The sequence below is a fragment of the Dryobates pubescens genome, chromosome 9 (genome assembly GCF_014839835.1).
Source record: "Dryobates pubescens isolate bDryPub1 chromosome 9, bDryPub1.pri, whole genome shotgun sequence".
NCBI classification, from domain to species: domain Eukaryota; kingdom Metazoa; phylum Chordata; class Aves; order Piciformes; family Picidae; genus Dryobates; species Dryobates pubescens.
This window is the reverse complement of record NC_071620.1, coordinates 30,303,878-30,331,087: the sequence shown is the minus strand read 5'-3', so window position 1 is coordinate 30,331,087 and position 27,210 is coordinate 30,303,878. Positions and strand designations below refer to the sequence as shown.

The 27,210-nt window shown below is 44.7% G+C and overlaps 2 protein-coding genes and 1 long non-coding RNA gene across 4 annotated transcripts; 2 read left to right on the top strand and 1 right to left on the bottom strand.

The window, feature by feature from the left end:
* Positions 1-425: 425 nt before the first annotated feature.
* On the top strand, positions 426-13,274 carry LOC104303207 (serpin B6). Its single transcript, XM_009903809.2, has 8 exons — positions 426-606; positions 3,539-3,638; positions 4,045-4,222; positions 5,275-5,412; positions 6,479-6,596; positions 6,821-6,963; positions 7,570-7,737; positions 11,996-13,274. Exons 3-8 carry the CDS (start codon positions 4,055-4,057, stop codon positions 12,398-12,400), a joined length of 1,140 nt encoding a protein of 379 aa, XP_009902111.1. The 5' UTR covers positions 426-606; positions 3,539-3,638; positions 4,045-4,054; the 3' UTR covers positions 12,401-13,274.
* A 2,586-nt stretch (positions 13,275-15,860) lies between these two features.
* LOC128897448 (uncharacterized) lies at positions 15,861-24,633 on the bottom strand. Of its 2 annotated transcripts, none has more exons than XR_008462390.1 (3): positions 24,337-24,633; positions 22,721-22,799; positions 15,861-16,087 (listed from the first exon to the last, which is right to left on the bottom strand). It is a non-coding gene; the product is annotated as an uncharacterized LOC128897448 (long non-coding RNA). The 2 variants fall into 2 exon arrangements; XR_008462389.1 differs by lacking the exon at positions 15,861-16,087 and adding an exon at positions 21,885-21,932.
* On the top strand, positions 16,961-23,453 carry SERPINB1 (serpin family B member 1). The gene is made up of 6 exons (XM_009903808.2): positions 16,961-17,133; positions 19,386-19,523; positions 20,438-20,555; positions 21,152-21,294; positions 21,756-21,923; positions 22,704-23,453. The coding sequence occupies exons 1-6, from the start codon at positions 16,966-16,968 to the stop codon at positions 23,103-23,105; spliced, it is 1,137 nt and encodes a 378-aa protein (XP_009902110.2). The 5' UTR covers positions 16,961-16,965; the 3' UTR covers positions 23,106-23,453.
* Positions 24,634-27,210: the final 2,577 nt, after the last annotated feature.

Genomic DNA, 27,210 nt, shown 5'->3' with positions numbered 1-27,210 from the left:
GCACTTACTCCCAGCCTGCAACAGTTACACGGGGCTCCAGTTTAGCCCATTAAGAGGTCCTTGCATTACAGCTGGATTACACAGCTGGATGCAGAGCTTCCCTATCCAAGGCCTGTGGCCATCCCCTTGCCTTCCTCTCACAAATAAGTACACCTCTGTAAGGGCTGTTGGCCTAATTCAGGCTCTCAGGTATGCGCGCAGGGAGCCAGCCCTTATGGCCTCTGACACAACAGTTCACTTTTATCACAACAACCCTCGCTTCAAAAACAACAACAACAACAAAAAAATCTCCACGGTCTGGGGGTGTTTTCTGTCCGCTCTGCCACGAGAGGGAGGCAGAATCCGAAAATCACCGGCGAGGCAAGGTCTGTGGAGATAGAGGGAGGGAAAGGTAAGGGCTGGTCGGCGGTGGGCAGCGGCCATTTTGTCCAGAGGGGCTGCAGCGGCTCCCCTTCTATGGCGGCCCTCGGGGAAGCGCCGCAGTTGCCGGTCAAAGATCGGGGCGCGGCTGAGGAGGGGCCGAGCCTCCGCCCTTTCTCGCAGCCTTGCAATCCTTCCGGGGAAAGGGAAAAGCTCCGGCCGGAACGGTGCGCGGCGCACGGAGGGGTGAGTGCAACAGCTCGGCTGGCCCGAAGGTCTCATTTTCCTCTGCAAGCTTGCGCTGGTGATGTTTTTAAAGAACGAAAGGCTGTATAATCATGCTTTCGGTACTTTTTTTTCCTCTTCTGTGACATAGTTTCTGGTTCTTGTCAACAAGAGTCTCAGTAGTGTGTAGAGAACATCTTTGATGCGTGGACGCGAGGGGGGCACCGCGGAAATGCTGCAGTTTAACGTTGTTTATGGTGCTGTGTCCTGTAAGGGGGCGGAGAAGTTTCTCGCCTAGGGGAGTGCCAGACCCTTGGGTTCCTGAGCCTGACTGGCTGGAGCTGGGTCGGCTCTTGGCGGGTCTCTTCCTTGCCTCTCTCCGTTCCTGCTGAAGCACACAGGGCCGAGAGCCGGCGGTGTGGGGCAGTGGCGGGGCTGCGTCACCGCCAGCTGCTGAAGAGCCGTTACCCGGAGCCACCAGTGCGCTCACACTCGGGATGTTTTAACATCACTCCCACCTCTCCAGATCCTAAATTAACCTCTTTTCCTCAAGAACGCTGGCACTGGTTCAGAGGATGGGAGAAGGGATGTCTGAGCTACAGGCGCAGCTTTCCCTGTGGAGATGGACACGCCCAGTGCTCCGCGCTTGAGTTCTGCCTCTGGCTGTGCTGGCAGCAGTCGTCCTGTCACTCCTTCGGGGCACAGGCAGGGATGCTTCCGCAAATACTGGGCGGCGATCTACGTGAGAGTTTTGGTGTGATGTGTCTCTTGGGCAGTAAGCTGGTGGAAAGCCGTCCCAGGCTTCCCCCGTGTCACAAGCAGTAGCTGGGAGAGGCGCCGCAGTGTGTATCTGATGTTTAGTCTAGGTAACAGCCATTCTGTCCATAAAGACTGCACTAATGAATAGGTGTCTACTAATGGCAATACGTGCTTCAAATTCATAGTGGTAGGAATGCACAGGGTGAGGGCATCCAGAAATCTCCTCACCTGTCACCTCTAGAACCTATGGGGATCCCAGAGTGAGGAATGAGTTGCTATCTCTGATCATTGAGGGTCGTGCAGGAAACATTTCACAACTGGCTGACAAATAATGTGCTTGTAGCATATGGGGTTTGTTCCTTAAAGTGTGCACGTTGTGTGATGTCTCCAGAACGGTTTTGATGAGAATGGTGTTAGTAGTTATGCTGTTATTCCTGAGCTGCAGAGAAAGCATTTATAAATGGATGAATAGAACTCCTAGCTTTGTGTCCTATCTGCTGAAATATTACTTACAATTTAGCTAAATGCATTGATTTTCAGGCAGCAAATCATGAGAGTTACATCTTTCTTATTTTCTTTTTTTTACCCCCTCCCCCTGTAAATTCTTGCCTGTCATGGAAGCCCTACAAAAACTTACTAGATAATAACTGCTTGCTGCTGTCACTAGTCATGTTCACTTTGACCTCCAGGTCAAAAATCCTTAGTACTGTAGGAAAATTCTAGTCAGTGTAGCCAACAAGAACTGAATAGGCTAAGGGCCACCGACTTCTGTAAAAGACATGTAGTTGATATTTCACAGAATCACAGAATTCTCAGGGTTTGAATGGACCCCAAGGATCATTTAGTTCCAACCCTCCTGCCATGGGCAGGGACACCCTCCACTAGGTCAGGTTGCCCAGAGCAGAACTGGAAGATTGTGCCATCTGAGATTGCTTTTTACAACACAACACCACCAACCACCCCACCCCACCCCGCCTCCCATGTCCCAGTTATGGGATAAAAGAAATAGGAGAAAAGTCCAGAAAAGCTACTAGCAATGCATTAACACAGAGAGGGACCTGGGGGTACTGGTCAGTGGTAGGCTGAACATGAGCCTGCATTGTGCCCAGGCAGCCAAGAGGGTCAATGGCATCCTGGCCTGCATCAGGAACACTGTGGCCAGCAGGAGCAAGGAGGTCATTCTGCCCCTGTACACTGCACTGGTTAGGCCACACCTTGAGTACTGTGTCCAGTTCTGGGCCCCTCAGTTTAGGAAGGATGTTAACTTGCTGGAACGAGTCCAGAGAAGGGCAACAAAGTTGGTGAGGGGTTTGGAACATAAGCCCTACGAGGAGAGGCTGAGGGAGCTGGGGTTGATTAGCCTGGAGAAGAGGAGACTCGGGGGGAGACGTTATTGGTCTCTACAACTACCTGAAGGGAGGTTGTAGACAGGTGGAGGTTGGTCTCTTCTCCCAGGCAACCAGCACCAGAACAAGAAGACACAGTCTCAAGCTGTGCCAGGGGAAGTTTAGGCTGGAGGTTCGGAAGAAGTTCTACACAGAGAGAGTGATTGCCCATTGGAATGTGCTGCCCGGGGAGGTGGTGGAGTCATCATCATTGGAGGTGTTTAGGAGGAGACTTGATAGGGTGCTTGGTTGCATGGTTTAGTTGATTAGGTGGGTTGGATAATAGGTTGGATGCAATGATCTTGAAGGTCTCTTCCAACCTGGTCTATTCTATTCTATTAATTTTCTTAGGTGAAACATCATGCATGCAGAAACTTGTGTATCCCACCTATTTGTTTCAGATAATGAATCAGTATGAATTAGGTGGTGTTCATTTCCAAGTAATATATCAAGGCCCTGCCTTAATGAAGGAACAAAACTTATTACCAGTTTACAGTGTCTGGTGAAAGTTACTCATCTGTAGTTAACTCATCTTTTTAGTATTTATTGCTCCTTTTATAGCTGTGTGGTTTGATCTCAGGTCAGTTAACCTATGCAATTGATGTCTGTAGAGTATGACAGGGATCCAGTTACACACATTGAAGTGGGCAGTACTGTAGGCTTGTCTATAAGCTGTTTTATTGTGTACGTTTGTGGACTTTGATACTTTTTTGTTTTCCTTTGTACTGCAGGAGGAAATTTCAGTAACCTGTCATGCTGATCAAATAACTTCTTTTTTTTTTCCCCCTTTTTTAATCTCTTATATCAAGTCATTCTGCTGACTTCTACCAGACTGTCAGCTTTAAAACACAGCGCGCATACATCTAAGTAAGCTGAAGGTAATCCTGAATAGACACAGACTTAGGGAAGGTAAGCAATGATAATTCTTCTATTCTGATGCCTTTTTGCTCTGGTTTGCCTCTAAAGGCAAATAATTGTGAAGCCATAAACAAAATACTGTTCTATCTGATCATCTCAAAAGATGCAACATTTTTTCACTCCGTGTAGAGTCTAATGTCATCAGTGAAAGCTGCTGCCTTTGCTATGGGTATGGGATTGAAACACAAAAAAGAAACATGAAATCCCTAAGAAGTGGCTATTATGGGGTTTAGGGTGATTGTTTCACCAAATTGGCTTTTCAGTCAGTTAATAAGTTTTCAACCTAATTACAATATTTGCTGTATAGTTTATATTGGAAAATGTAAAAGCAGAAGTAATTTACCATATATATTCAAATATATTTGAGCCATTCTTGTTTTGTGTCTTTGTCTTCCAGGCTCTGAACCATGGACAGCCTCTGCAAAGCAAATACTACTTTTGCACTTGACCTCTTAAGAAAGCTGTGTGAGAACAATAGCAAGCAGAATCTCTTCTTTTCTCCTTTTAGTATTTCTTCTGCTTTGTCTATGGTTTTGCTGGGTGCCAAAGGTAACACTGAAGCACAAATAGCAAAGGTATGTCTGAGTAAACCTAATATATTGAATTTGACAGGAACATGTGAACCACAAATTTGAGTTACAGTCTGTGGCCTGAACTGTTGCTCAACTACTATAGCCATTCTGGTCTTGGAGAGCAGAGGTCTTCCTTCAGCACATATATAAGCAGTACTGGTTTAATTAGTTTTACAGGGGGAACTTCTTTCCTGTGAAAGAGGTTCTTGTATTTTTTTGTTGGTTGGGCTTTCTGGTCTGGTTTGGTTTTGGTTTTGTTGGGTTTTTTGAGATGGAGAGATCTTCCTACAAGTGGTACTTGGTTGGGGTTTGTTTTGGTGTGGTTTTGTAGGTTTGATGAATTGAATCTATAGCTATACAAAATACTTTCTTCTGTCTTCTTTGGGCTTAATGCTACACTATACATGCTTTGAAAACATAGCCATGCGCATATATTTAAAAAAAAAAAGTTAAAAAATCCCCCTTGTGTGCACATCAGAATTGTAGCTGCATTTAGTTGCTTTAGTTGGGGTGTTTTTTAAACTTACTCAGGCGACAAATACCACTTGACATATTTTTACATGTGCAATTGGCAGCAGTAAATGCATACTCAGTCATTTGTCATGATGTTTGCCTCTTCTGCCAAGTGGAAAAGGGGTATAAACACATCTCTAAAAGGTTCTCCAAAATGACATTATATTGTTGCCATACATGGAGATTCAAAAGCTGTCTGGACAGGGTCCTGGGTGTGGCCCTGCTTGGAAAGGGGGATTGTACCAGATAACCTCCAGGGCTCCCTTCCAATCTCAACCATTCTGTGATTCTCTAATGCTCAACTTGAGTGAGGAAAACTCAGTGCTGCTGACTCTCTTCTCCCTTATTTGTTACTTGTTAAACATCTGCCTGGGTGTATCACATGTGACTTGTGTGATAAGCTCCAGATGGGAGGTGTGATGAAAAACCTTTGGGCTCTAAGTCGCATTTTTAAAACTCAAAACTCATTAGAGAAAAAAAGTGCTGAAGCAAGCGTGTTTAGAGAAGGCATGGACTCTTGCTCAGATGTTTGTTGTCTACAGGTGCTTTCTCTGGACAAAGCTGAGGATGCTCACAATAACTATCAATCACTTCTTCCTGTAATTAACAATCCCAGCACCAAATACATCCTGAGAACTGCTAACCGCCTTTACGGAGAGAAGACATTTCAGTTTCTCTCAGTAAGTAACCATTGAATTTGTGGCATTTTTTACTATAATCTACTTACTACCTATTTCCTTTGGAAGTCAAAGGACTCACAGCAGGCTTTGGGAAGCACTTTCCAAATGTGATAGGCTGAGACCTACCAATGCAGTAGATTATGCCAGAGCCTGGTACCTGAATTCAGTGAAGAAATTCCTTTTGAGATAACTTAGGATTTGAATGTTCCTCTGGTGCCAAGCACTATGAAATTCATCAGATTCTTCAGAGTTCCAGGATAAATTAATATTTTTGGCTGTGGGACAAATGGTTGACATAACTTGTCTTCTGCTGATTGTGTGTAAATATGGTAAAAGAGTGTTGGTGTTGCTTTTAAGCGTGGGGCAGTATTTTGTGCTTCCTCTCAACTGTTAAATCCAGAGGTCATCACACTGAGGAGTACATGACACTTAGGATTTTCCTTATCAGAAAATCTAAATAAGGATACTAGGTATTATGTTACACATGTTCTTGTAGATGCTTCCCTAGAAGCAGGATGAGGTAAAGGTCTATTTTTAATTTACTTTTTTTCCCCTGGTAGTAATTTAGAGTAATTCTTTTTATGAGGAATGCTTGTCTGGTAGATAACATAGATGCAAAGTTTGAGTACAATCCATGTAATAAAGAGCTAACTATTTTAAGTCAAAGAGAAAGTGTATACTTTTTTCCCTAAGAAAAATTAGTTTACACTCTGAATGAAAAGTTTCCTGTTAGTCTGAGAGGTTCAACAATAAAATTCATATAGAAAGAAGCTTATAAAATCATACACTCCCTCACTGATGCCAAAAAAACCAACCCTAAACTAGCCACATCATTTATCAGTTATGTAGAACTGTGTGGCTTGGTGAATGAGTTGTTTGACTTAATAGCACACACTGCCTACTTCAAATGGGTGGTATAAAACCTAGTGAGAATGTGTCAGACAAAACTTTAATGGCTTTATATGAAGCAAGAGGAAAGTGGGGAGATTTTCTTGGTGTATCTTAAGAATCATCTGTGGGTGAATGAGAGTAAAATATGAAAAGCTGTTCTGAATGTCCATGTTAGTCATTTATAGAGTCGAGTCAGAAACTCTACCATGCTGGACTAGAACAGACTGACTTTGTGCATGCCTCGGGGGAGTCCACAAATCAGATAAATGCCTGGGTAGAGGAAAAGACTGAAGGTGAGTATTTTGCACAATGCTCTGTTGTATTCAGTGGCAGCTAGGGCTTGAATAGACAACTATTTCAGCATATAATACTGTGAATTTAAAAACCTCAAGCACTGATCTCTCGCTCAGTTTGGTACCTAATTCTCTTACTTATTGTGTATTGATTACAGAGCAGATAAAATTAGCAGTTTGTCATGCATCTTGTTTGTTTGTTTGTTCTTCTATGCATCATAAAGGTAAAATTCAGAACCTGTTGCCAAAGGGGATTCTGGATTCACAGACCAGACTTGTGTTGGTGAATGCCATCTATTTCAAAGGCAACTGGGAAAAGGAGTTCAACAAAGGGAAAACAGTAGAAATGCCATTTTACATCAGTGAGGTATGATGTGCTGACAATACTGTGTTAATCTGAAGTACTCTGAAATGAATACATTGAACTCTGAAGGAAAACAAATCATTCAAGCTTGGCTGCCTTGGGTAGGCTGTATGAAATGCCTTCTACCTTAATTGAGATGAAAAACTCTTTCCCCTCTTTGCTATCTATGTGACTTTCAAGAATTCGAAATAATGCCCTCACTTTCTTAGCATTTTTAGTCTAATTTTAAATTACTTTAATACCTCTTTGTTACAGCACTTGGAGCCACATGGGCTAAAAATGAAAACCTCTACACTGAAATTATTTTGTCTTCATTTAAACCAAGAAGCACACACCCTGCTTCTTACTAACTCTGTTTAAAGCTTGTCACTAGTTCTTAGGAGAGCAAATATTTGTCCTGGCCTCCTTGCTTTAAAGGAAACTTGACAGATATTGCCACACTAGTAAATAAAATCTAAATCTTGGGGATCCTTCTTCTGTAAGAAGACAGTGGCGGGGCTGTACTCTGGTGTATTTAGTTGTACTTAGTTTAATTTGACTAGAGTCAAAATTCACATTTGGAGACCAGCATACTGACACAGTACTCACTCTTGATATCTCCGTTTTTAGAACGAGACCAAACCTGTGCAGATGATGATGATGAAGGACAGATTTAACATGACTTATATTGGTGACTTCCAAACCAAAATCCTTGAGCTCCCTTATGTTGGTAATGAACTCAGCATGATCATCCTTCTCCCTGATGCTATTCAGGATGGATCCACTGGCTTGGAACGTGTAAGTTTCTGAGCTGAAGGTACCTTCCAGGGTACAAAGCTTGATAGCACATGCAGATCTGTGGTTCTGCTCCAGCACCATCTGAAGTGTCCCATACCTCCCTGCCCCAAGTGACTGGCGTGTCTTGTGTCATTACTGGCCAAGTTGTATGTTCCCCTCTTAGCCAGAGACTCAAGAAGAGGACGTGATCCTCTTCAGGAGCAAAGGTTGATTGCCACAGCTCTGCTTCAGAAAGAGCTCCTGGAGGACACAGCTTGTAGTGTTAACAGGAGAATGATCATCCTTGGTGTTGCTGAAGTTCCAGCTCTGGAACTTCAAGAGGGGATTGGACGTGGCACTTGGTGCCATGGTCTAGTCATGAGGTCTGTGGGACAGGTTGGACTCGATGATCTTTGAGGTCTCTTCCAACCTTAGTGATGCTGTGATACTGTGGTTAGCTGTAGTTATGGTGAGCACCATATGTGGTAAGAGGCAGCTTGTCCCATAGATCTGTTCTCTGGCCCACCACCTGGAAACAGGCTCATAGGGAATCAGAATCACAGAATAATAGGGTTTGGAAGGGACCTCAAGATCATCTAGTCTGACCCCCACTGCCAGGGAAAGTTCACCTAGAGCAGGTTGCACAGGGTGGCATCCAGGTGGGTTTTGAATGAGTCCAGAGAAGGAGACTCCACCACCTCTCTGGGCAGCCTATTCAGTGCTCTGTCCCTCTCAATATAAAGAAGCTCCTGCTTATGTTTAGATGGAAGTTCCTGTGTTCAAGTTAGGGACTGTTACCTCTTGTCTGGTGACTGGGCACCACTCTCGGATCACAGAGATCAACCTCCAAGATCAGTGTCTGGAGCCTAACATTCCCCATGGCTCTTTGGCAGAGCAGCAGTGCTCAGTGGACAGGGTGTTTTTTTTTCCCCAAGCCAGGATACGTGTGGTGAGCAGTGACCCCCTCACCAAGGCAGCTGCTCTTGCGAGAGGTGGGTGCGGCGTGGGTGGAGCTGTAGTCTCAGCGGGCTACTTAAATGCCTCAGGAGCGCCTCACCAAACAAGGTCCAACAGGAGGGGTCCTGGTGAGTCATCTGGGCACGCCATGGCAGTTTGTGGGGTTAGTCACGGGCAGGAACAGCTATGGGTGCAACTTGGGCAGGGTTCATTCCAAGGGGGATGGGATTGTAGCTGGGTTTGCACCAGTGGGGCAGTGTGGTAGAATTAATGAAGACCAGAAGGCCTCCTTCCCCCTGGGTGGAATCGGTGTGCTCAGCTCGCTTCCTGAAATGCCTGCACTCCAACGCATGCAGAATGGGCAGCAAACAGGAGGAGTTAGAAACCTGTGTGCCGTCAAGGGGTTATGGTCTGGTGGCAAGTAGAGAGACATGGTGGGACAGCTCTCATGACTGGAGTGTAGTCATGGAGGGCTATGGCCCTTTGGGAAAAGACAGGTCAACAAGGCAAAGTGGTGGAGTTGCCCTTTACATGAGAGTGCAGCTAGGATGTGTTGAGTTCTGTCCAGGGGTGGATGAGTTGAGAGTTTGTGGGTGTGAACTAAGTGGCAGGCTAGCATGGGGGATACTTTTGTGGGTTTCTGTTAAAAGTTGCCTGATCAAGACAAGGAAGTTGATAAGGCCTTTTACAGGCAGCTGATAGCAGCCTCACAATTAGAGGCTCTGGTTCTCATGGGGGATGTAAACTACCCGGATATTTGCTGGAAGGCCTACTCAGCCAGCTATTTACAGATCAGGGGGTTCCTCCAGTGCATTGATGATAACTTCTTGATGCAAATGGTGGATGAGCCAACTATAAGAGCTGTTGGATCTTATCCTCACTAAGAAGGGGGGTCTGGTTGAAGTGGTGAAGGTTAAAGGCAGCCCTAGCTGCAGTGACCATGAGATGGTGGAGTTCAGGATTTTGTGCAGCAGAAACAGAATGCCAAGCAGGATTACAACCCTGGACTTCAGGAGGGTGAATGTTGGCCTTTTCAAGCAATTGCCCACTGCTGAATGTGGTGGGTGTCCTGGTGACAGGACATGAAGGCAGAGCTACTGAATGCCTTCTTTGTCTATAGTGCTGGAGACTGTCCACAGGAGCCCCAGACCCCTAAAGTCCCTGAGCAAGTCAGGATAAAGGACTGATTCAGGGTCCAGTTAGGCAATCTGGACATCTATAAATCCATGAGTCCTGATAATATTCACCCATGGGTGCTGGGGGAGCTGGCAGAAGTCACTGCTAGGTCACTTTCCATCATCTTTAAGTCATGGGAAACAGGAGAGGTGCCTGAGGACTGGAGGAAAGCAAATACCACTCCAGCCTTCAGAAAAGGCAAGAGGGAGGACCTGGGTAACTTATAGACTGGTCATCCTCACCTTGATCCTTGGAAAGGTGATGAAGCAACTTATTCTTGGTGCTATCTCTAGGCATATCAAGGATAAGAAAGTCACTGGGAGCAGTCAGCGTGGTTTTACCAAGGGGAGGTCATGTATAATCAACCTGATAACTTTTTATGAGGACATAACTAGGTGGATGGTAGAGCAGTAGATGTGGTTTATCTTGATCTTGGGAAAGCATTTGACACCATCTCCTACAGCACCCTTGCAGCTAAACTGAGGCAGTGTGGTCTAGATGATCGGGCAGTAAGGTGGATTGTGAACTGGTTGAAGGAAAGAAGTCAGAGAGTTGTGGTCAATAGGACAGAGTCTAGTTGGAGGCCTGTATCTAGTGGAGTCCCTCAGGGGTCAGTACTGGGATCAGTACTATTCAATATATTCATCAACGACCTCGATGAAGGAACAGAGTGCACTGTCAGCAAGTTTGCTGATGACACAAAACTGGGTGGAGTGGCTGACACACCTGAAGACTGTGTTGCCATTCATTGAGACCTAGACAGGCTGGAGAGTTGGGTGGGGAGAGATTTAATGCAATACAAGGACAATTGTAGAGTATTGCATCTGGGAAAGATCAGCCTCATGTATCAGTACAGGCTGGGGACTGACCTGTTGGAGAGCTGTGTGGGGGAAAGGGACCTGAGGATCCTGGTAGACATTTGGGCCACAACAACCCCAAGCAATGCTACAGGCTTGGGGAAGCGCGGCTGGAAAGCTGTCTAGCAGAAAGGGACCTGGGGGTTCTGACAAGCGGCTGAATATGAGCCAGCAACATGCCTGGCCACGAATGACATCCTGGGGTGTATTAGAAGGGCTGTTGTTAGTAGGTCAAGAGAGGTTCTCCTCCCTGTCTGCTCTGTCCTGTTGAGGATGCATCTGGAATATTGTGTCCAGTTCAAGGACAGGGAACTGCTTGAGAGTCCAGCACAGAGCCACAAAGATGATTAAGGGAGTTGAACTTCTCCATTATGAGGAAAGGCTGAGGGAGCTGGGGCTCTTTAGCTTGGAGGAGACTGAGAGGCAATCTCATTCATGTTTACAAATATGTGAAGGGCGAGTGTTGGGAGGCCAGAGCCAGGCTGTTTTCAGTGATGTCCAATGATAATGACAAGGGGCAATGGGTGCAAGCTGGACTATAGGAGGTGCCATGTGAATGTGAACATAAGGAAAAACTTTTCCACTGAGGGTGACAGAACACTGGAACAGGCTGCCCAGAGAGGTTGTGGAGTCTCCTTCTCTGGAGACTTTTAAAACCTGCCTGGATGCATTCCTGTGTGACCTGTTCTAGGTGATCCTGCTCTGGCAGGGGTGTTGGACTTCATAACCTTTCAAGGTCCCTTATGACACCTAACATTGTGTGATTCTGTGACTGAAAAAAGACTGGACTATGGAATCTTTTTTTTGTTGAGGAGATACAAGTTTTGGTCATTTTCTGCTCTGGACAAGGAATTTATCAGTAAGGGCATTGTGACTGCAAAGGGTGTTATTAAGCAGACTGTTTATTGGCCTGTCAGCCTGAAGGAGAATCCTGTAGTTAAGAGACAGGAGAGCTGGGTTCACTTTCTTTATGATCTTCTTGTCAGTTCTTTGCTTTTGCTTCCCATACATAAAAATGTAAAACAAACCCTCAATTAACATGTTTTGTTAAAGCAAACTTTACATGGAAGGGACTGATCCCTGCTGTATCTACCAAAAAGCGTATGGGGTAGGTCTCAGCTGGGACCGTAGTCTGTACTGAGAAGTATAAGTTGCACTTTTGGCTTGAGACACTCTAAACCCTGAAAGAAAGATGCAGTTTTTGCACTATGTAAAGGAGTCCCTGTTTTTGGCTGTGTAAAACTGACTCTCTTCTCATTTTAATTATGTAAACTTTGGGTTTTCTTTAGCTGGAAAGAGAACTTACATATGAGACGCTGATAGATTGGATCAACCCGGAAATGATGGACTGTACGCAGGTGAAGGTGTCTTTACCCAAATTTAAACTGGAAGAACGTTATGATCTGAAACCCCTTCTGAGCAGCATGGGAATGCCAGATGCATTTGACTTAGGGAAGGCAGACTTCTCGGGAATCTCAGCTGGGAATGAGCTGGTGCTCTCCCAAGTGGTTCACAAGTCTTTTGTGGAAGTCAATGAAGAAGGCACTGAAGCGGCAGCTGCCACGGCAGCAGTGATGAATCTGCGCTGTGCAGTGATCACTCCGGATTTCAATGCCAATCATCCCTTCCTCTTCTTCATCCGACACAACAAAACCTCAAGCATTTTGTTCTGTGGCAGATTTTGCTCTCCCTAGGGGGACAGCAGAGCCACCATTACACAGTAACTTCCTCCTTCTTTAAAATAGGGCTACTGCTTTTGCACTGTCTCTTGCAGCTGTGCCTGAATCCATTTCTGGGGTCTTCAGTTCAGGCTTGTCTAAGAATAACCAAGCTACTTACACATAACCAGCAACCGCCATTTAGAACAATTCTTGCCCTGGGTGCAGAGTCTGTAGCTCCCTGCTGACATGAGAAACTCCCCGCCTGCTCTGTGAAGGTTTAATCTCTTAGCGCAGTTCCCTTTGCAAGTTCTCTTTTTGTGGCCACCATGTAGTGAGGGAAGACTTAAATTCTGTTTCCAAGAAGGCTGAGGCACATCTTCAGCTCCCCTCCACCCTTTTCTCCTTCTCATCCCTTTTTCTTCCACACTGATACATTTAATGAGTTGATACATTCCCTAGAGATGGAAGGAATCTCTGTGAGCCTGTTCTAAGTATTGCTAAGCATCCTGAGTAGGCAGGGATTTTGTGGATAATTGGACAAGCACTTATGCAAGAACAGGAATAAAATGTGTCTTTGCACCACATGTCCTTACAGGGTATTCCTGGGGTGAGAAGCACTGTTTTATCACCAGGGGAGACTGAGGTTTATTACCTCTTACCTAGTTCTAGCCCTTTAACAAAGAATGTAATGGAAAAGCATATGGTGCCTATGCAATATTTAAATGGCAAAGTTTTAATGCTTATATTTTTTCCTGTCCATAGTTTTTGAACACTTCAGTTTAACTGAATAGTACCAAAGACAGCTGGATTATCTTTCCTACTGGAGTGATGTGATTTGTTTTGCTCTTTCTGTTTCTGAAATAAATAAAGAAAGAACTGAGAGTGGTGTGGGGCATGTTTCCTTTTATTAAACCACAAATTATGCGTTTAAGATACATTTGTAGTATGAAGATTATTTCCTAATAGAGTACCACCAGGCTGTGTGTAGCTTTGTGGGAATTCACAGAATCATAGAATCACAGAAACATTCCGGTTGGAAAAGACCCTTAGGATCACCAAGTCTAACCAATAACCCTACTCTACAGGGTTCACCCCTAAACCATATCCCCAAGCACCACATCCATACACTCTTTAAACACATCCAGGGTTGGTGACTCAACCACCTCCCTGGGCAGCCCATTCCAATGCCTGACCACTCTTGCTGTGAATTCTTTTTTCCTAATGTCCAGTCTAAACCTACCCAGTTGTAGCTTGAGGCCATTCCCTCATGTTCTGTCACTAATTACCTGTGAGAAGAGACCAGCACCAGCCTCTCCACATTGTCCTTTCAGGCAGTTGTAGAGAACAATGAGGTCTGCCCTCAGCCTCCTCTTTTCCAAGCTAACCAGCCCCAGCTCCATCAGTCGCTCTTCATAAGATTTATTCTTCAGGCCCTTTGGCAGCTTCCTTGCCCTCTTCTGCACTTGCTCCAGCACCTCAATCTCTCTCTTGTACTGAGGTGCCCAAAACTGGACACAATATTCAAGGTGTGGCCTCACCAGTGCTGAGTACAAGGGGACAATCACCTCCCTACTCCTGCTAGACACAGCATTTCTAACCCAAGCCAGGATGTGATTGGCTTTCTTGGCCACCTGGGCACACTGCTTGCTCATATTTAGTTGTTGGTGGATTAGAACCCCCAGGTCCCTTTCTGCCAGACAGCTTTCCAGCCACACTTCCCCAAGCCTGTAGCAGAGCTTGGGGTTGTTGAGACCCAAGTGCAGGACCCAACATTTGGCCTTGTTGAAGCTCATCCTGTTAATGTTGGCCCATCCATCCAATCTATCCAAGTCCCTCTGTAGACCCTCCCTACCCTTGTGCACATCAATACTTCCACCTAACTTGGTATCATCTGCAAACTCACTGATGACACGCTTGGATGTCTTCATCAAGATCATCAATAAGGATGTTAAACACAAGTGGTCCCAACACTGAGCCCTGAGGAACATCACTTGTGACTGGCTGCCAGCTGGATTTGGCTCCACTGACCACCACTCTTTGGGCCTGTTTGCCCAGCCAGTGCTTCACCCAGCAGAGTGTATGCTCATCCAAGCCATGAGCAGCCAGTTTGTCCACAAGAATTCTGTGGTAAACGGTGTCAAAGGTAGAAAGTCTAGGTAGACAATATCCACAGCCTTTCCCCCATCCAACAGTTGGGTCATCCTGTCGTAGGAGATCAGGTTGGTCAGGCAGGACCTCCCTTCATAAACCCATGCTGCCTGGGCCTGATCCTCTGGTTGGTCTCTATATGTCATATAATGGTGCTTGAGATACCTGCTCTATGACCTTCCCTCGTACCAAGGTCAGACTGACAGGTCTATAGATTCCCAGATCCTCCTTTCTTGTAGATAGGTGTTACATTTGATACTCTCTTCATTGGTAAATGTGGGATTTCTGAATACTGCAAACCTGGGATGCCTACCTGGGTTCCTGTGGAGTTTGGGATTGGCCTTGGAAAGGACATGCAGCAGAGGGGTCCTGAGCCAAGTGTTTGTTTCTTCTGGACAGCACAGCTCTGAATCACGATTCAGTGGCGATTGTTCAAAGGGCCCTAATCTGCCTCATGCTGTCTCGGGTGAAGACAACAAAAGCACGACTGGAAGAAGGGGAACAGTTTAATCACCTTTAACTGCAGTTAAAGGGGTAGTGCTATGCCTCCAAAGCATGAGCAGGCAGTGTGCGTGGCGTGTCCGTCTAGTGGAGAAAAAGCTATTGGGTGGAACTAGAGAGAGCCCTCGGTGCTCTTAATCTCCTCATAAAAGTAAAGAGAACTGTGATCTACACATTGAGCACAAGCAGAGCAGCGCGATGGGGAAACAGCCGCGCAGCTTTGGGCGTCTCCGGGGCAAATCCTCCTAAACCAGCGTAGCTCTTGCAGGAGGGGCTTGGGTTTCACTGCGCCCCCGGGGCGCCCGCTTTCCTCGGCCGGTAGATTCACGCCTCTCCCGGTGCCCCCGCCCCGTGGCCCGCCCCGAGTCCCGCCCCGGTAGGGCCTTGCCTTACGCGCGGCTCTGCACCTCACTGCTCAGGACCGTACCGCTTAACAGCGCACCGCACCGCATCGCATCGCTCAGCACCGGGCAGGCAGGTGGGCAGGCAGAGCCGCGGCCCACGGCTAAGCTGGGCCGGAGGAGGTCAGGACAGCCTCTGTCCTCGGGGTCTTTCTAGGCGACCGGTGGGATAACGGGACGAAAGTGGGAATTTTTCCTCTGCTGCCTGTGCCGTCCCGCTGCCGCGGCGGCGAGGTCTGCGGCGGGCCCTTGCCGGTAGCCATGGGGCGGGGGCTGTAGATTGGCTTTTTACGACGCAGCGCTTGCACAGTGGCATGGCTTAAGTAACCGAAAGTGAAAACAGACGTTTGTGGCGGTGTCGTTTTTGCCTTTCTCTCTTTTCGGTTGGGTTTGTTGGGGCTTTATGGTTTGTTTCTTGGCACAGAGCTCGATAAAAAACAGAGCAAAGGTGTGGGGCGTTCACCTGAATGGCAGTGGCAGCAGATAACGTTACTTTGCCGTTGCTGTAGGAAGTCTCTGTGGAAATACCCAATTTTGATGCAGACTCCTCCGTGCAGCTGGCTTGGGACAGCAGTTGTAACTTCCTGGGCTGCTGGCCTGGTTCCTGGTGGCAGATGCACAAATCCAGCTGCTTGAGGAAAGGAACCAGAAACCATCAAATCCAGAAGTCCTGTTGCAGGCAATCAAGAGAAGCGGGAATCAGAGCTGGGCAAGCAGGAAAGCTTTGCATCATCAAGCAGTGCTGCTATCAGCCTTTGGGTGGGATTTTATACCTGACCCAGCCCTCTCACCTTCCATCCCACTCCAGGGGCCTCCCAGGAGCATCTCTCCCAAAGGAATCACTGCTCTGGGTGCAGCATCTGCCCTAAGGCTCTATCTGCTGTGCTCCTCATCTCAGCCTTGCTGGCTGGTACCTCACCTTCGGCTAACAAGACCCCAGGCTCTGCCCCTTCATTTAGGGCTGCTCAGCCTGGTTGGGACTCTTATTTGTATCGAGGTGCAGCATGCCACAACTTTGCAGGCTGGTGAGACAGTAGTGCTGAAGGTAATGGTCCACCTCAGTCTTTGTCAGGAGACTGACACCTGTGGTGTGAGGACAGGCAGCTTGTTTAAAGGTGTCTGCATCGCTCTCAGCAGTTACTGTCAGTGTTCTCTGTGCAGGAGTCAAGTGGAAAAGTGGAGGGGAAAGCCGTTCAGAAGCGCTCTGGGATGTGGGGTGTGCTGGTCTGTGAGACTCAAAGACTTCAACTTGCCACTCTGTCAGCACACGTATCTCCAATTTCAAGTTAGAAGGAAAGGCATTTTTAAAACACAATGTATTCAGTGTGATGGGGAAGGTTGAGAGATCCAATTTCTGTAGGGGAAAAGAACTTTTTCAGTGTGTCTGGTTCTCCTATTTGAAGATGCACTGACAATGAAATTCTTGCTGTTTCTGTACCCAGCTGCACCCAGATCAATCCAGTTTTCACTCTGAGTCACACAAGGTTATGTTTTCTAAGAGTGTGTCCTGATGTCCTTATCTGACTGATGTATTTTTCAGATACAACCATGGACAACCTGGCTAACACCAACAGCAGGTTTGCACTTGACCTCTTCAGAAGGCTTAATGAGACCAACCCAACAGGAAACGTGTTCTTCTCTCCTCTCAGTGTCTCTGCTGCTCTGGCCATGGTCCTTTTAGGGGCCAGAGGTAACACAGAGTCACAGATGCTGAAGGTTAGTAAAAAACAATTTAAAACTCACTTTTTCACATTAAAACTTGTTGTGTTTTAGAGGAGGGAACATGAAAGGGGGATTTCCAACGTGCTTACTGAGGCTTCCTCAGGCTCCTTTGTGTGCTTACCTTTTGCCTGCTCTGCTCCAGGGCCCTCTTCCCCTATTTGTGATGGCCACTGTTTCTCATTCTATTTCACATGTTAATTCTTTAAGTAGGCAGCTAATTTAATTGATGCATCAATCTCCCATTCAAAATGATGGGAGTTTCCAGCAGCCAAAGCTTTAGTAGTTTCCGTGAGACATTCTGACAAAGAACTCGTGTTTTGTAATACCAGGTCACCAATGGCATACTTATTGCTAATAATACTGTGCATTTATTTAAGGAACACGGTGGTAATCTTTAGTTTCATCTTTAAAGCATAACCACTGTGATAATCCATGATGATGCTGCTAAGTATTTGTATCTTAGTTACAGCTAGGCACTTGGGATATCTCGAAGGAGCTGAGCCCAGGTGTTTATTTTCATCATAGCCTTAGGCAGTTAGGTAGGATAGTTTAGCAATCCTCATTCTCTCTACAACTATCTGAAGGGGGGTTGTAGTGAGGCAGAGGTTGGTCTCTTCTCCCAGGCAACCAGTACCAGAACAAGAGGGCACAGTCTCAGGCTGCGTCAGGGGAGGTTTAGGCTGGAGGTTAGGGGGACGTTTTACACAGAGAGAGTGATTGCCCACTGGAATGGGCTGCCCAAGGAGGTGGTGGGGTCGCCATCACTGGGAGTGTTCAGGGCGAGGCTTGACAGGATGCTTGGTTGCATGGTTTAGTTGATTGGGTAGTGTTGGATGATAGGTTGGACATGATGATCTCAAAGGTCTCTTCCAACCTGGTCTATTCTTATTCTATTCTATTCTATTCTATTCTATTCTATTCTATTCTATTCTAAATTGCAGAAGTGGTGTAGACCAGTCTGTCCCTGAAGCCTCCTGTCTGGAGGGGCCTTGGTCACTTTTATTGTTTCCTTTTGCTAGGTTAATGCCTGCTAGTGCAGAAAGGTGTGTGAGACTTCCCACTGCAGTCATCAGCATAGATTTGCCTACGAGTAATTTCACCTTTGTATCCTGGACTTTAGAAGGGGCTGTTGGCTGATCTTGTGCTTACTGAATAAGACAATAAAATTATTTTCTCACTACTTGTACAAACAGACCTGGAACATAAATTTCATGTAATCAGACTGACAGCCCCACCCAGGATAAACCTACTGACAGCAGAAATCATGCGAAAGGAACCTGGGGAGCAGGGAGGATGGGGGAGTATTTCAACACAGTCACCTTCAATAATCCATGTTCCCATACCATAGTGCTTTACTTAGGACAACATAATTAATGAAGAAGGCAGTGATTGTTGACTGTTCAGGGCTGTTGGCAAGCATACAGGATTTTGTTTCTGGGATCGTAATTCTATTTTAAGTTTGGTTTTGCTCCATGATGTGTTTGTTCAAATGTGCATTAACACACGCAGAAAGTCCTGGCCAAAAAAACTAATGAGATAAACTGAGGATCTTCCTTTTAATCCAGTGGGTGTTTCACAGCACTTCCCTACTGAGAAATGCATGACTTCAGTTTGCATGTGAACATCCCTGCTTCGGTTTGCTGTTCCCTGCCTGTGAGGTCTGGCTCTTGCATCTGTGAGCCCTGACCAGCCAGTTTGCCTTTGGGAAAGAGAAACTGCAGTAATGCATTTGATTTTTAAGATGATGCTGTGTTTTAATGTATCTAAGCAGTTCTATTTTCATAAAACTGTAAAAGATAATTTTCTAGGATTTCTCAAGACCTCACTTGTGCTGATTTTGATTTTATGCCCTGAAAAGAGAAACCTCAAGTTACCTTTGGCCAAAGTGGGGAAGCAAGACAGCCTGAGTGTTTCTGTGGCCTTGTCTCTTGTCAGTTTACCCACCTGGGAATGAGCCTGTGTGCCCAGAAGCCCACAGAGGGAAGTCATGAACAGGACTTGGGGTTATGATCAAAGGCTTCAGCTGTGTCTAGGTATAAACCAGGAGTTAATACAAGAGATTGACACAGGCAGTATAGCACCAGGAAACAGTGTCATTCATTCTTGGAGGCTTACAGAAGTCTCTGAGCAGCTTCCAGCCTCTTTCTTCAACCTGCCTACCTGCTGGATCAGACCCACCCTATAGGTACACCGTATGGTCTCTTAAGACAGTATTAGCAGCAGCTAATTTGCTTCTTTTATTTCAGACACTTCATTTTGACAAAGTTGAAGATGTTCATTCAAGATTTCAGAGCCTGACTATGGATGTAAACAGAAGCAATGCTCCCTACCTCTTACGGCTCGCCAATCGGCTTTATGGAGAGAAGACCTACAGCTTTTTGCCGGTACGTTGGTGCAGACCGTGATGGTGTGGTGAGGCCTGGTGGGAAAGTGCAGTGTCTTAGAGTATTTATAAAGCAGAAATATTTCTAGGCATATTTCTAAGCGTTACTGGGCAGTCAGTGTTAGTTTTGTATACATGCACAGTTATTTCCAGATGTGTAGGCATCTGTGCCTCTCACCTATGAGCCGTGAACACAGTAAAAGACTTTCATTGCTTGTTTGATTCTGCTGCTCTTGGGCTCAAAACTTCTTGTCTGTGTTCTTAGTTTACAGTAACTGTCATAACAGCCCACTCTGTTGCAAGCAGCTTTTTAGGATGCAACCAGCTGTGTCTGTTGCAATCAGGTTTTTTTAGGGCTTCCATTGGTCTAGCACCACATTATTTAAGTATTTTTGAAAACACTGCATTGGTTTGGGAGGGGATGCCCAACATGGCTAAACAACATGCCTCTTCATTGGGGAGTCACACCCTTGTATAAGGTGTACCTAGGCTGCTGTTTTCATAGTATCATAGTATCAGTCAGGGTTGGAAGGGACCACAAGCATCATCTAGTTCCAACCCCGCTGCCATGGGCAGGGACACCCCACACTAGACCAGGCTGGCCCTCTTCAGCTCTTTTGGAGAGTTTTGTTTTATCCTAGCTCTGCTTGAGCCTGTCTCAGTAGCATGACAGGTAACTATTACCACACCTGTAGTAAGCACTCCATCAGGTGTATACGTGACAGATGTCCTCTGAGGCTTATTCTGAGACAGAAAAAAACCCAGCAACCTCAGAAAACGCCCCAAGCAATGCTCTGTTAGAGCCCCACCTTAGAGCAGGTAATAATCTGTTTGATGGGCACCTTATCTACATCATAAAGAGATGCTTTCTTATCTGCATGCAATAAGAGTGCTTCTTATCGTTCCAAAATCTAGGATTTCCTGACTAATACTCAGAAATTATATGGCGCTGACTTGGCTCCAGTTGATTTTGTTCAGGCTTCTGATGAAGCCAGGAAAGAAATTAACCAGTGGGTAAAGGAGAAAACTGAAGGTAAACCATTTTGCCTAATAAAGTAACTGGCAGTGTTTCACACTTTGAGAGCAGGAATAGGCTTTATTCTCTGCTGCCTTTAGAACAATTTGACTTTTCCCTGGGATATTCAGTTGATGCACTGATAGGACCGGAAAGTACTTAAGCAAGACACTTAAACAGTTCCCAAAGTCCAGAGACTTTTTTTGCTGTTTTGTGTTCAGGCTGACAAGTGCAAGAGAGAGGGCTAAACACAGATTTATGCTCATAAGAATTTGTTTTAGCCAATCTGGGTCCATATTGTGTGTGTGTGTATATATATATATATAGTTCTAAATTCAGTAGTCCTAAGTGTGACTGTTTCCTAGTTCTTGTATGATGAGTCATACATGACAGGTTGAGCTAAAAAGATTACACTTTAATCAAATGATAGCAAAAGTTTATAATAGTGTGAAAAGTTTGGTGAAGAGACATGTACTGAAATACACTTAATTACTGAACTAGGGTTCTATAGCTACAGTATTTCTGCAGCATCAGTTTCTTCGTGTATGTTTTACATGCTGTCAACTTACTACAAGACTTAGTTTTGACTTTTTTTTTTCCTGCCCTCTCTGAAGGTAAAATCCCTGATCTGCTGTCTGAAGGCTCAGTTGATAGTATGACCAAGCTTGTACTGGTGAATGCTATTTATTTCAAAGGGAACTGGGCAGAGAAATTTCGAGAAGCTGACACCACTGACATGCCATTTAGTTTGAGTAAGGTAAGATAGAGATGTCTTGCTAGTGTATGTTAAATGAAAAGGTCACATAATATAGGTGCTAAAGTGAAGTTTTGCTTACAGCTAAAATAACAATTAAGAATTACAGGATACTCTATACAGGCATCTGTATGCTGAACAGGGTTGACCTTTTTTGACTTCAAACATTGTCATCTTTTAGGCTAGAACAATACAAAGGTACAGTGTCTTGAATAAATTTTTCAGGTTTTGTGAGGGTTGTGCTATAGAAGCCAAAGGAGAACCAAATCTAACAGCAACTCATTAAGTCATCAGAAGAACCTGTTATTACTGATGAAGGCACCTTTATAGTTACCTGATACGATGGAGGAAGTCTTTTTCAATAATGCAATTGTTACATTACTTTTTTTCCTAAAAGTTTTTTAAATTACTATCTTCTCAACTGTTACTTTGGGTACCTTTCATCCATCCATCCATCCACCCAGAATGAAAGAAAGACAGTGAAAATGATGTATCAGAAAAACAAATTCCGTTTCACGTACATCCCTGAAGTGAAGATCCGTGTTCTAGAGCTGCCTTATGAGCAAGAAGAACTTAGCATGATCATCCTGTTACCTGATGACATTGAAGATGACTCCACTGGACTGCAGAAGGTGACCCACCTAAGTTAATGCATTTAATTAATGGATAGGTTTCAGGCCTTCAAAATTAAAGCTTTAGCAAATCCACGTTCTGAGAGCCTTGTATCTATCAAATGTAATTTTAGACAATGGTCTGTTACCACTTCAGTAAAGAATACATGCATGTGCTGCACCAGAAAGAGAAGCTGTGTTCAGTTTTGTAGCTTGCATTTGTGTGTCCTTTTGCTTGCTGAACTGAACCATAAGGGAGACTGTGAAAACAAAGCTAACTATAAGAATTAACTTGCCCTGCTTACATAACTTTTATTACCTTTCAAAGTCTTTATTTTCTTAGCCTCAAAGTAGTGAGACTGTTTTCCATTAAATGACCAGGAACACATCAGCTTTTCAATGGAGCTCTGGGCAACCTGATCTAATGGAGGATGTCCCTGCTCACTGTAGAGAGGTTGAACTAGACAACCTTTGGAGGTCCCTTCCAACCCAAACCATTCTATGAGTCGTCAATGTCTTTGATAGACTTTTGTTACTTGAAAGAATGACTAAGTTCAGTTCCTGTCAGTTTCCCTTCTGTATGCTGCAGCAAGAAGCAAAATGTTTGCCTTAGTTTGTAATGTAAAAACTGCAGTGACTCCACTGAATTTGAATGGCATTTGTTTCCACTTCATGGAGCTATCAACAATATGGGCATGGTCTGATTTGTATAGTGCTCTATAAAACCCTTGTAAATGTTACTGAAAATGGAGTATTTCCGCGCTGGTGATGTGTAATGATCTCTTGTCTTCTTAATTCTAGCTGGAAAAGCAGCTTACCTTAGAGAAGCTCCAGGAATGGACATGTCCAGAGCATCTATATTCCACTGATGTTCACGTGCGTTTGCCCAAGTTCAAGCTAGAAGAAAGCTATGACCTTGAATCGGATTTAGCCACTATGGGCTTGTTGGATTTATTTGACAGTGGCAAGGCTGACTTGTCAGGAATGTCAGGGGCACGTGACCTCTTTATCTCTAAAATTGTCCACAAGGCTTTTGTAGAAGTGAATGAGGAAGGCACAGAAGCCGCAGCTGCTACTGCTGGCATTGCTATGCTCTGCATGGTTCTGGAAGAGCATTTCAATGCTGACCATCCTTTCCTTTTCTTTATTCGCCACAACCCAACGCAAAGCATACTGTTCTTTGGCAGGTGTACTTCTCCATGAAAGAGAATTTAGCATTTGCAGATCAGTTCCTGCTCTAGTCCATGTTTCACTCCTGTAGAAAATTAATGCTCCTGTCTTGATTCTGCCTTTCCCATTTAATCAATCCCAGAGAAACTGGGGAGTCATTTAATCGTATTTCTTGAGATTGGCATAATCATTAGTAATTAGAAAAATCTTAACTTCAGGCAGAAGAAATCTTTTGGAAGTGGTCTAGAAATACTCTTGGAAGAGACTTTTGTCTCTTAAAGCAGAGGATCACCAGATACGCATCCTTGCGTGGGTTTCTCTGTGCTGATGCAGTCCCTTGTTGTAATAACTTGTAATAACCCAGTTATTCTTTATGCATGTGTACTAAGTTGTTCTTGCAAAGCTCCTCCTCCACTGAAGTCTTGTTTTTCAAAGATAATGTAATAAAATACTTCTGGGCACCAAAGGGCATGTTCCTGAACAGCTGAGTTTACCCAGTTCTGTTGTTAAATAGAAGGTCAGAACCCGTTTGTTTAGAGACATCTATTAATAGACAAAGGATTAAGCTATTTAAACAAAAGTATCTCCTTCTAACCATTAGCCAGAAAACTTGCAATGCAGCTTTTGAATGAGGAGGAGAAGACATACATAACAATCATGTGATATGTTTAAAGATTTTTAAAGTGTATAATCTGTTTTATATATATGTTTCATATATAATGCTGTTTTAGGTACTGAAAATAGGAAAATATGTCAGGGCTTTAGAGGTCTTAGGAGCTTGAAGCTCACGGGTGCCTTTCTGCATGATCAGAAGATTTTAGCATGGCATTCTGGCCAGAACCTTGGAGAGCCTAACAAAATACTCCAGCTTCCCAGAGAATGAGTGTGTATAATCTGCAGCAAATACCCTATGTGTCTCTTTATGTACAAGGATTCAGCATTTACTGAGCTGACATCCACTACTTCTTTATACACAAACCTGTCGTACTACACAACTGCCTTATGCCTGGGAGCCACTGAAATTCCATACTGGTAGTGGTCTCAGTTTATTTCTGGAGCTTATTTGTTTGCATCCTGTATATCTCGGATACTGTACCTTTTACCTGTACAACCTCAGTTCCAAGTAGGGCAAACCAGTTTCTATTAATTGCAAGCTGTATCATACTTTTGTCTTTTGGCAACAAATAAAAGTCTTTAACTTATGGTCAAAATGGAAATTTCTGTACACAGTTTAGTATTTCAGAATACAAAAACAACTGTCTACCTGAAGGCTAGCTTCAGAGAAAAAACACAGATGCAGCAAGTGTGATCAGCTGTATGAAGTCCTTGGCCTGTTCAGAGCTGGTGAAAATACTGAAAACCAAACTACTCAGTGGAAGAGGTGATGGTATGAACCATCAGCTTCCCTGTAAGTGCAGTGACCCCAGCTGCCAGCACCTAGAAGGCACAAAGAGAGAGTAATGGTTTATATGAAATGACACAGCCACAAGTTTCCATTTCTTGCAATATATAAAAGCTGACATTACCAAGAATAAGAATCTGAAATATCTCACTAGTAATTCTAAACAAGTCTACACACTTTCCTGGTACCTTCATTGCTAAATCCTCTGCCTAGCATCCTGCACGAGCATGCCCCAGGAATGTTCTCCAATATCTGACCCAAATAGCAATGTTTTATGTCTTCCAAATACCAAATCCAGCAAAGCAAAATAAACATATTTTTATTACTGTCTTCAGTGTTTGTTAGTAAATGTTGGGTTAAACTGATCAGTGTTGGGCTCAATCCAGTTTAGCCAATGAACAGGCATGGCCTCATCACCAACAGGCAGAATAAATCCCTTATCCTTTTTTCCTGAGTATCTCAGTACCTTATAAAATGAAGTATCATGTCAAATGTTGTGGATGGAGCTTTAAATGATTTGTCACCCACAGGAAAGAAACTATAGGCCAAAGTTTTCCTTGTGTAAAACTTCGTAGCAAATTAGGTCAAAGTCTTAGTAGGCAGCAAAATTAAAAATACCTGGTGAGGTGATCTCTTTCTTTTGGCTAGTAGAAGAAAAGAAGACTGCAAAAATACCTCAGATTGCATTAGCCCAGCACTTCTAACTGCCAGTTGCAAAAGGAAACACACCAACCTCTTGCACACCCATAAGACAGAAAAATGTCTTCAGGCTTACCATTCCATTGATTGGGTCAGCTTGCAAATCATGGGGCATTTAACTATTGACATCAATTCTCTGTGTCTTAAGAATTAAAACAAATGTTGATTGGCTGTGCAGACAATATACACACAGACCCTTATGTTTCCATTCTTCTACATGTCTTGAAAGGGCTGACAAAAATGTGGAGTAGCAGCTCCTACCCTGCTAAATCATCCTCCTGTGAAGAACAGAGGAACTTCTGTGAGGAAGAACAACAGTATGCAAAAATGCAATCAGTTTAATTTCTGAAACATTTCAGTTACATCCTTCTCTTAAGCCCTATGTTTTTGCCATGCAGAACTTAATGTGGAGAATACCAAGCTGGGACCCTCACAACAAAATTAATCTCCAATACAAACACCCTTTGGTTGAGAGAAGACAGTAATACAAAAGCTTTGCAGGTTGTATATTGAAAACCTGTGATCAGGGAAAAGGTCAGGTAATCTACCTTGAAACATGAGTCATCAGCTGAATTTCCTGCTACAGGAAAGTTACAGTTGGCTTCCTGATTGAAACTGCATTCTCAGAGCACAGACCTCCTGGTCTGTGGGAGATGTGTTGTGGCAACCCCTCAGATCTAAATGCTACACAGCATCAAGTTCTCTGCAGTCAAGAAATAACGACCTGCAACCTGTGTATACCATGTAGCAGGCATGTGGCATCCTTAGTTCAACTGCAAAAGAAAATCAGAAGCTGTACATAAAGCATTCTAAGTTTTGACCTCACATTTCACAAACTAAGCAGGATCAGGACAGGAATTGTCACCACAGAATCACAGAGTAGCTTGAGTTGGAAGAGGCCTCAAAGATCATCTAGTTCCAACCACCCTGTCATGGGGGCAGACACACCTTCTACTAGACCAGGTTGCTCAAAGCCTCATTCAGACTGTTCTTAAACACTTCCAGGAATGAGGCATCCACAACTTCTCTGGACATACAGTTACAGTAGGTAACAAGTAACAAAAGTATAGGAAACATGTAGCAAACAAATCCCTGAGTCGTTACTGAGCAAATCCAGCTGTAATTGCACTGAGCTACAGTGTAGGGTGGAATTTTCAGCCAAGACATCCACCTTCATCCCTGGTGGCCAGTTTATCCAAGGGCACTTTGACATGCTGCCCCAGGGGCTGCTCAGTATTCCAGCAATGAAACTCTTCTTTGCTCATTACCTACTGTAATTCTAGCCAAACACAGTCCTCTTCTCTCACCCAGCTGCTAGTTAGGCCAGTCACACACAGCTGGAGCAGTTGCTGGCTTTTAAGCACACTGGACTGCTGCACACTTAAGAAGGAAGTACTGAGAAGAAAAATAAGCAGCATTTATGTGGTGGAATGTTGCCCACAACAGGGACACTGCCACGACTGTACGTTGGAAAGCGACCTGGGAGTCTTTGTCAATAGCCGACTGAATATGAGTCAGCAGTGTGCCCCAGTGGCTCAGAAACCCCATAGCAATGGCTTGTATTAGAAACACTGTGGCCAGCAGGAACAGGGAGGTGATCATCCTCTTGTATTCAGCACTGGTGAGCCCCCAGCTCAAGTACCGTGTTCGGTTCTGTGTCCTCACTACAGGAAGGATACTGAGGTGCTGGAGCATGTCCAGGCAATGAGGCTCATGAAGGGCCTGGAGAACAGGGCCTACAAGGAGTGTGTTAGGGAGCTGGGGTTGTTCAGCCTAGAGAAGAAGAGGTGAGGGGAGACCTCATCACTTGCCGCAACTACCTGAAGGGAGGTTTGAGCAAGAAGGTGGACAGTGTCTTCTCCATGACAAGTGACAGGAAGAGAGGAAATGGTTACAAGCTGCACCAGGGAAGGTTTAGGCTGGATACTAGGAAATACTTTTTCACTAAAAGTGTTATCAAAGACTGGAATAGTCTGCCCACAGCAGTGGTGGAGTTGGTATCCCTGGTTCAGGTAGCATGTGGACCTGGCGCTTAGG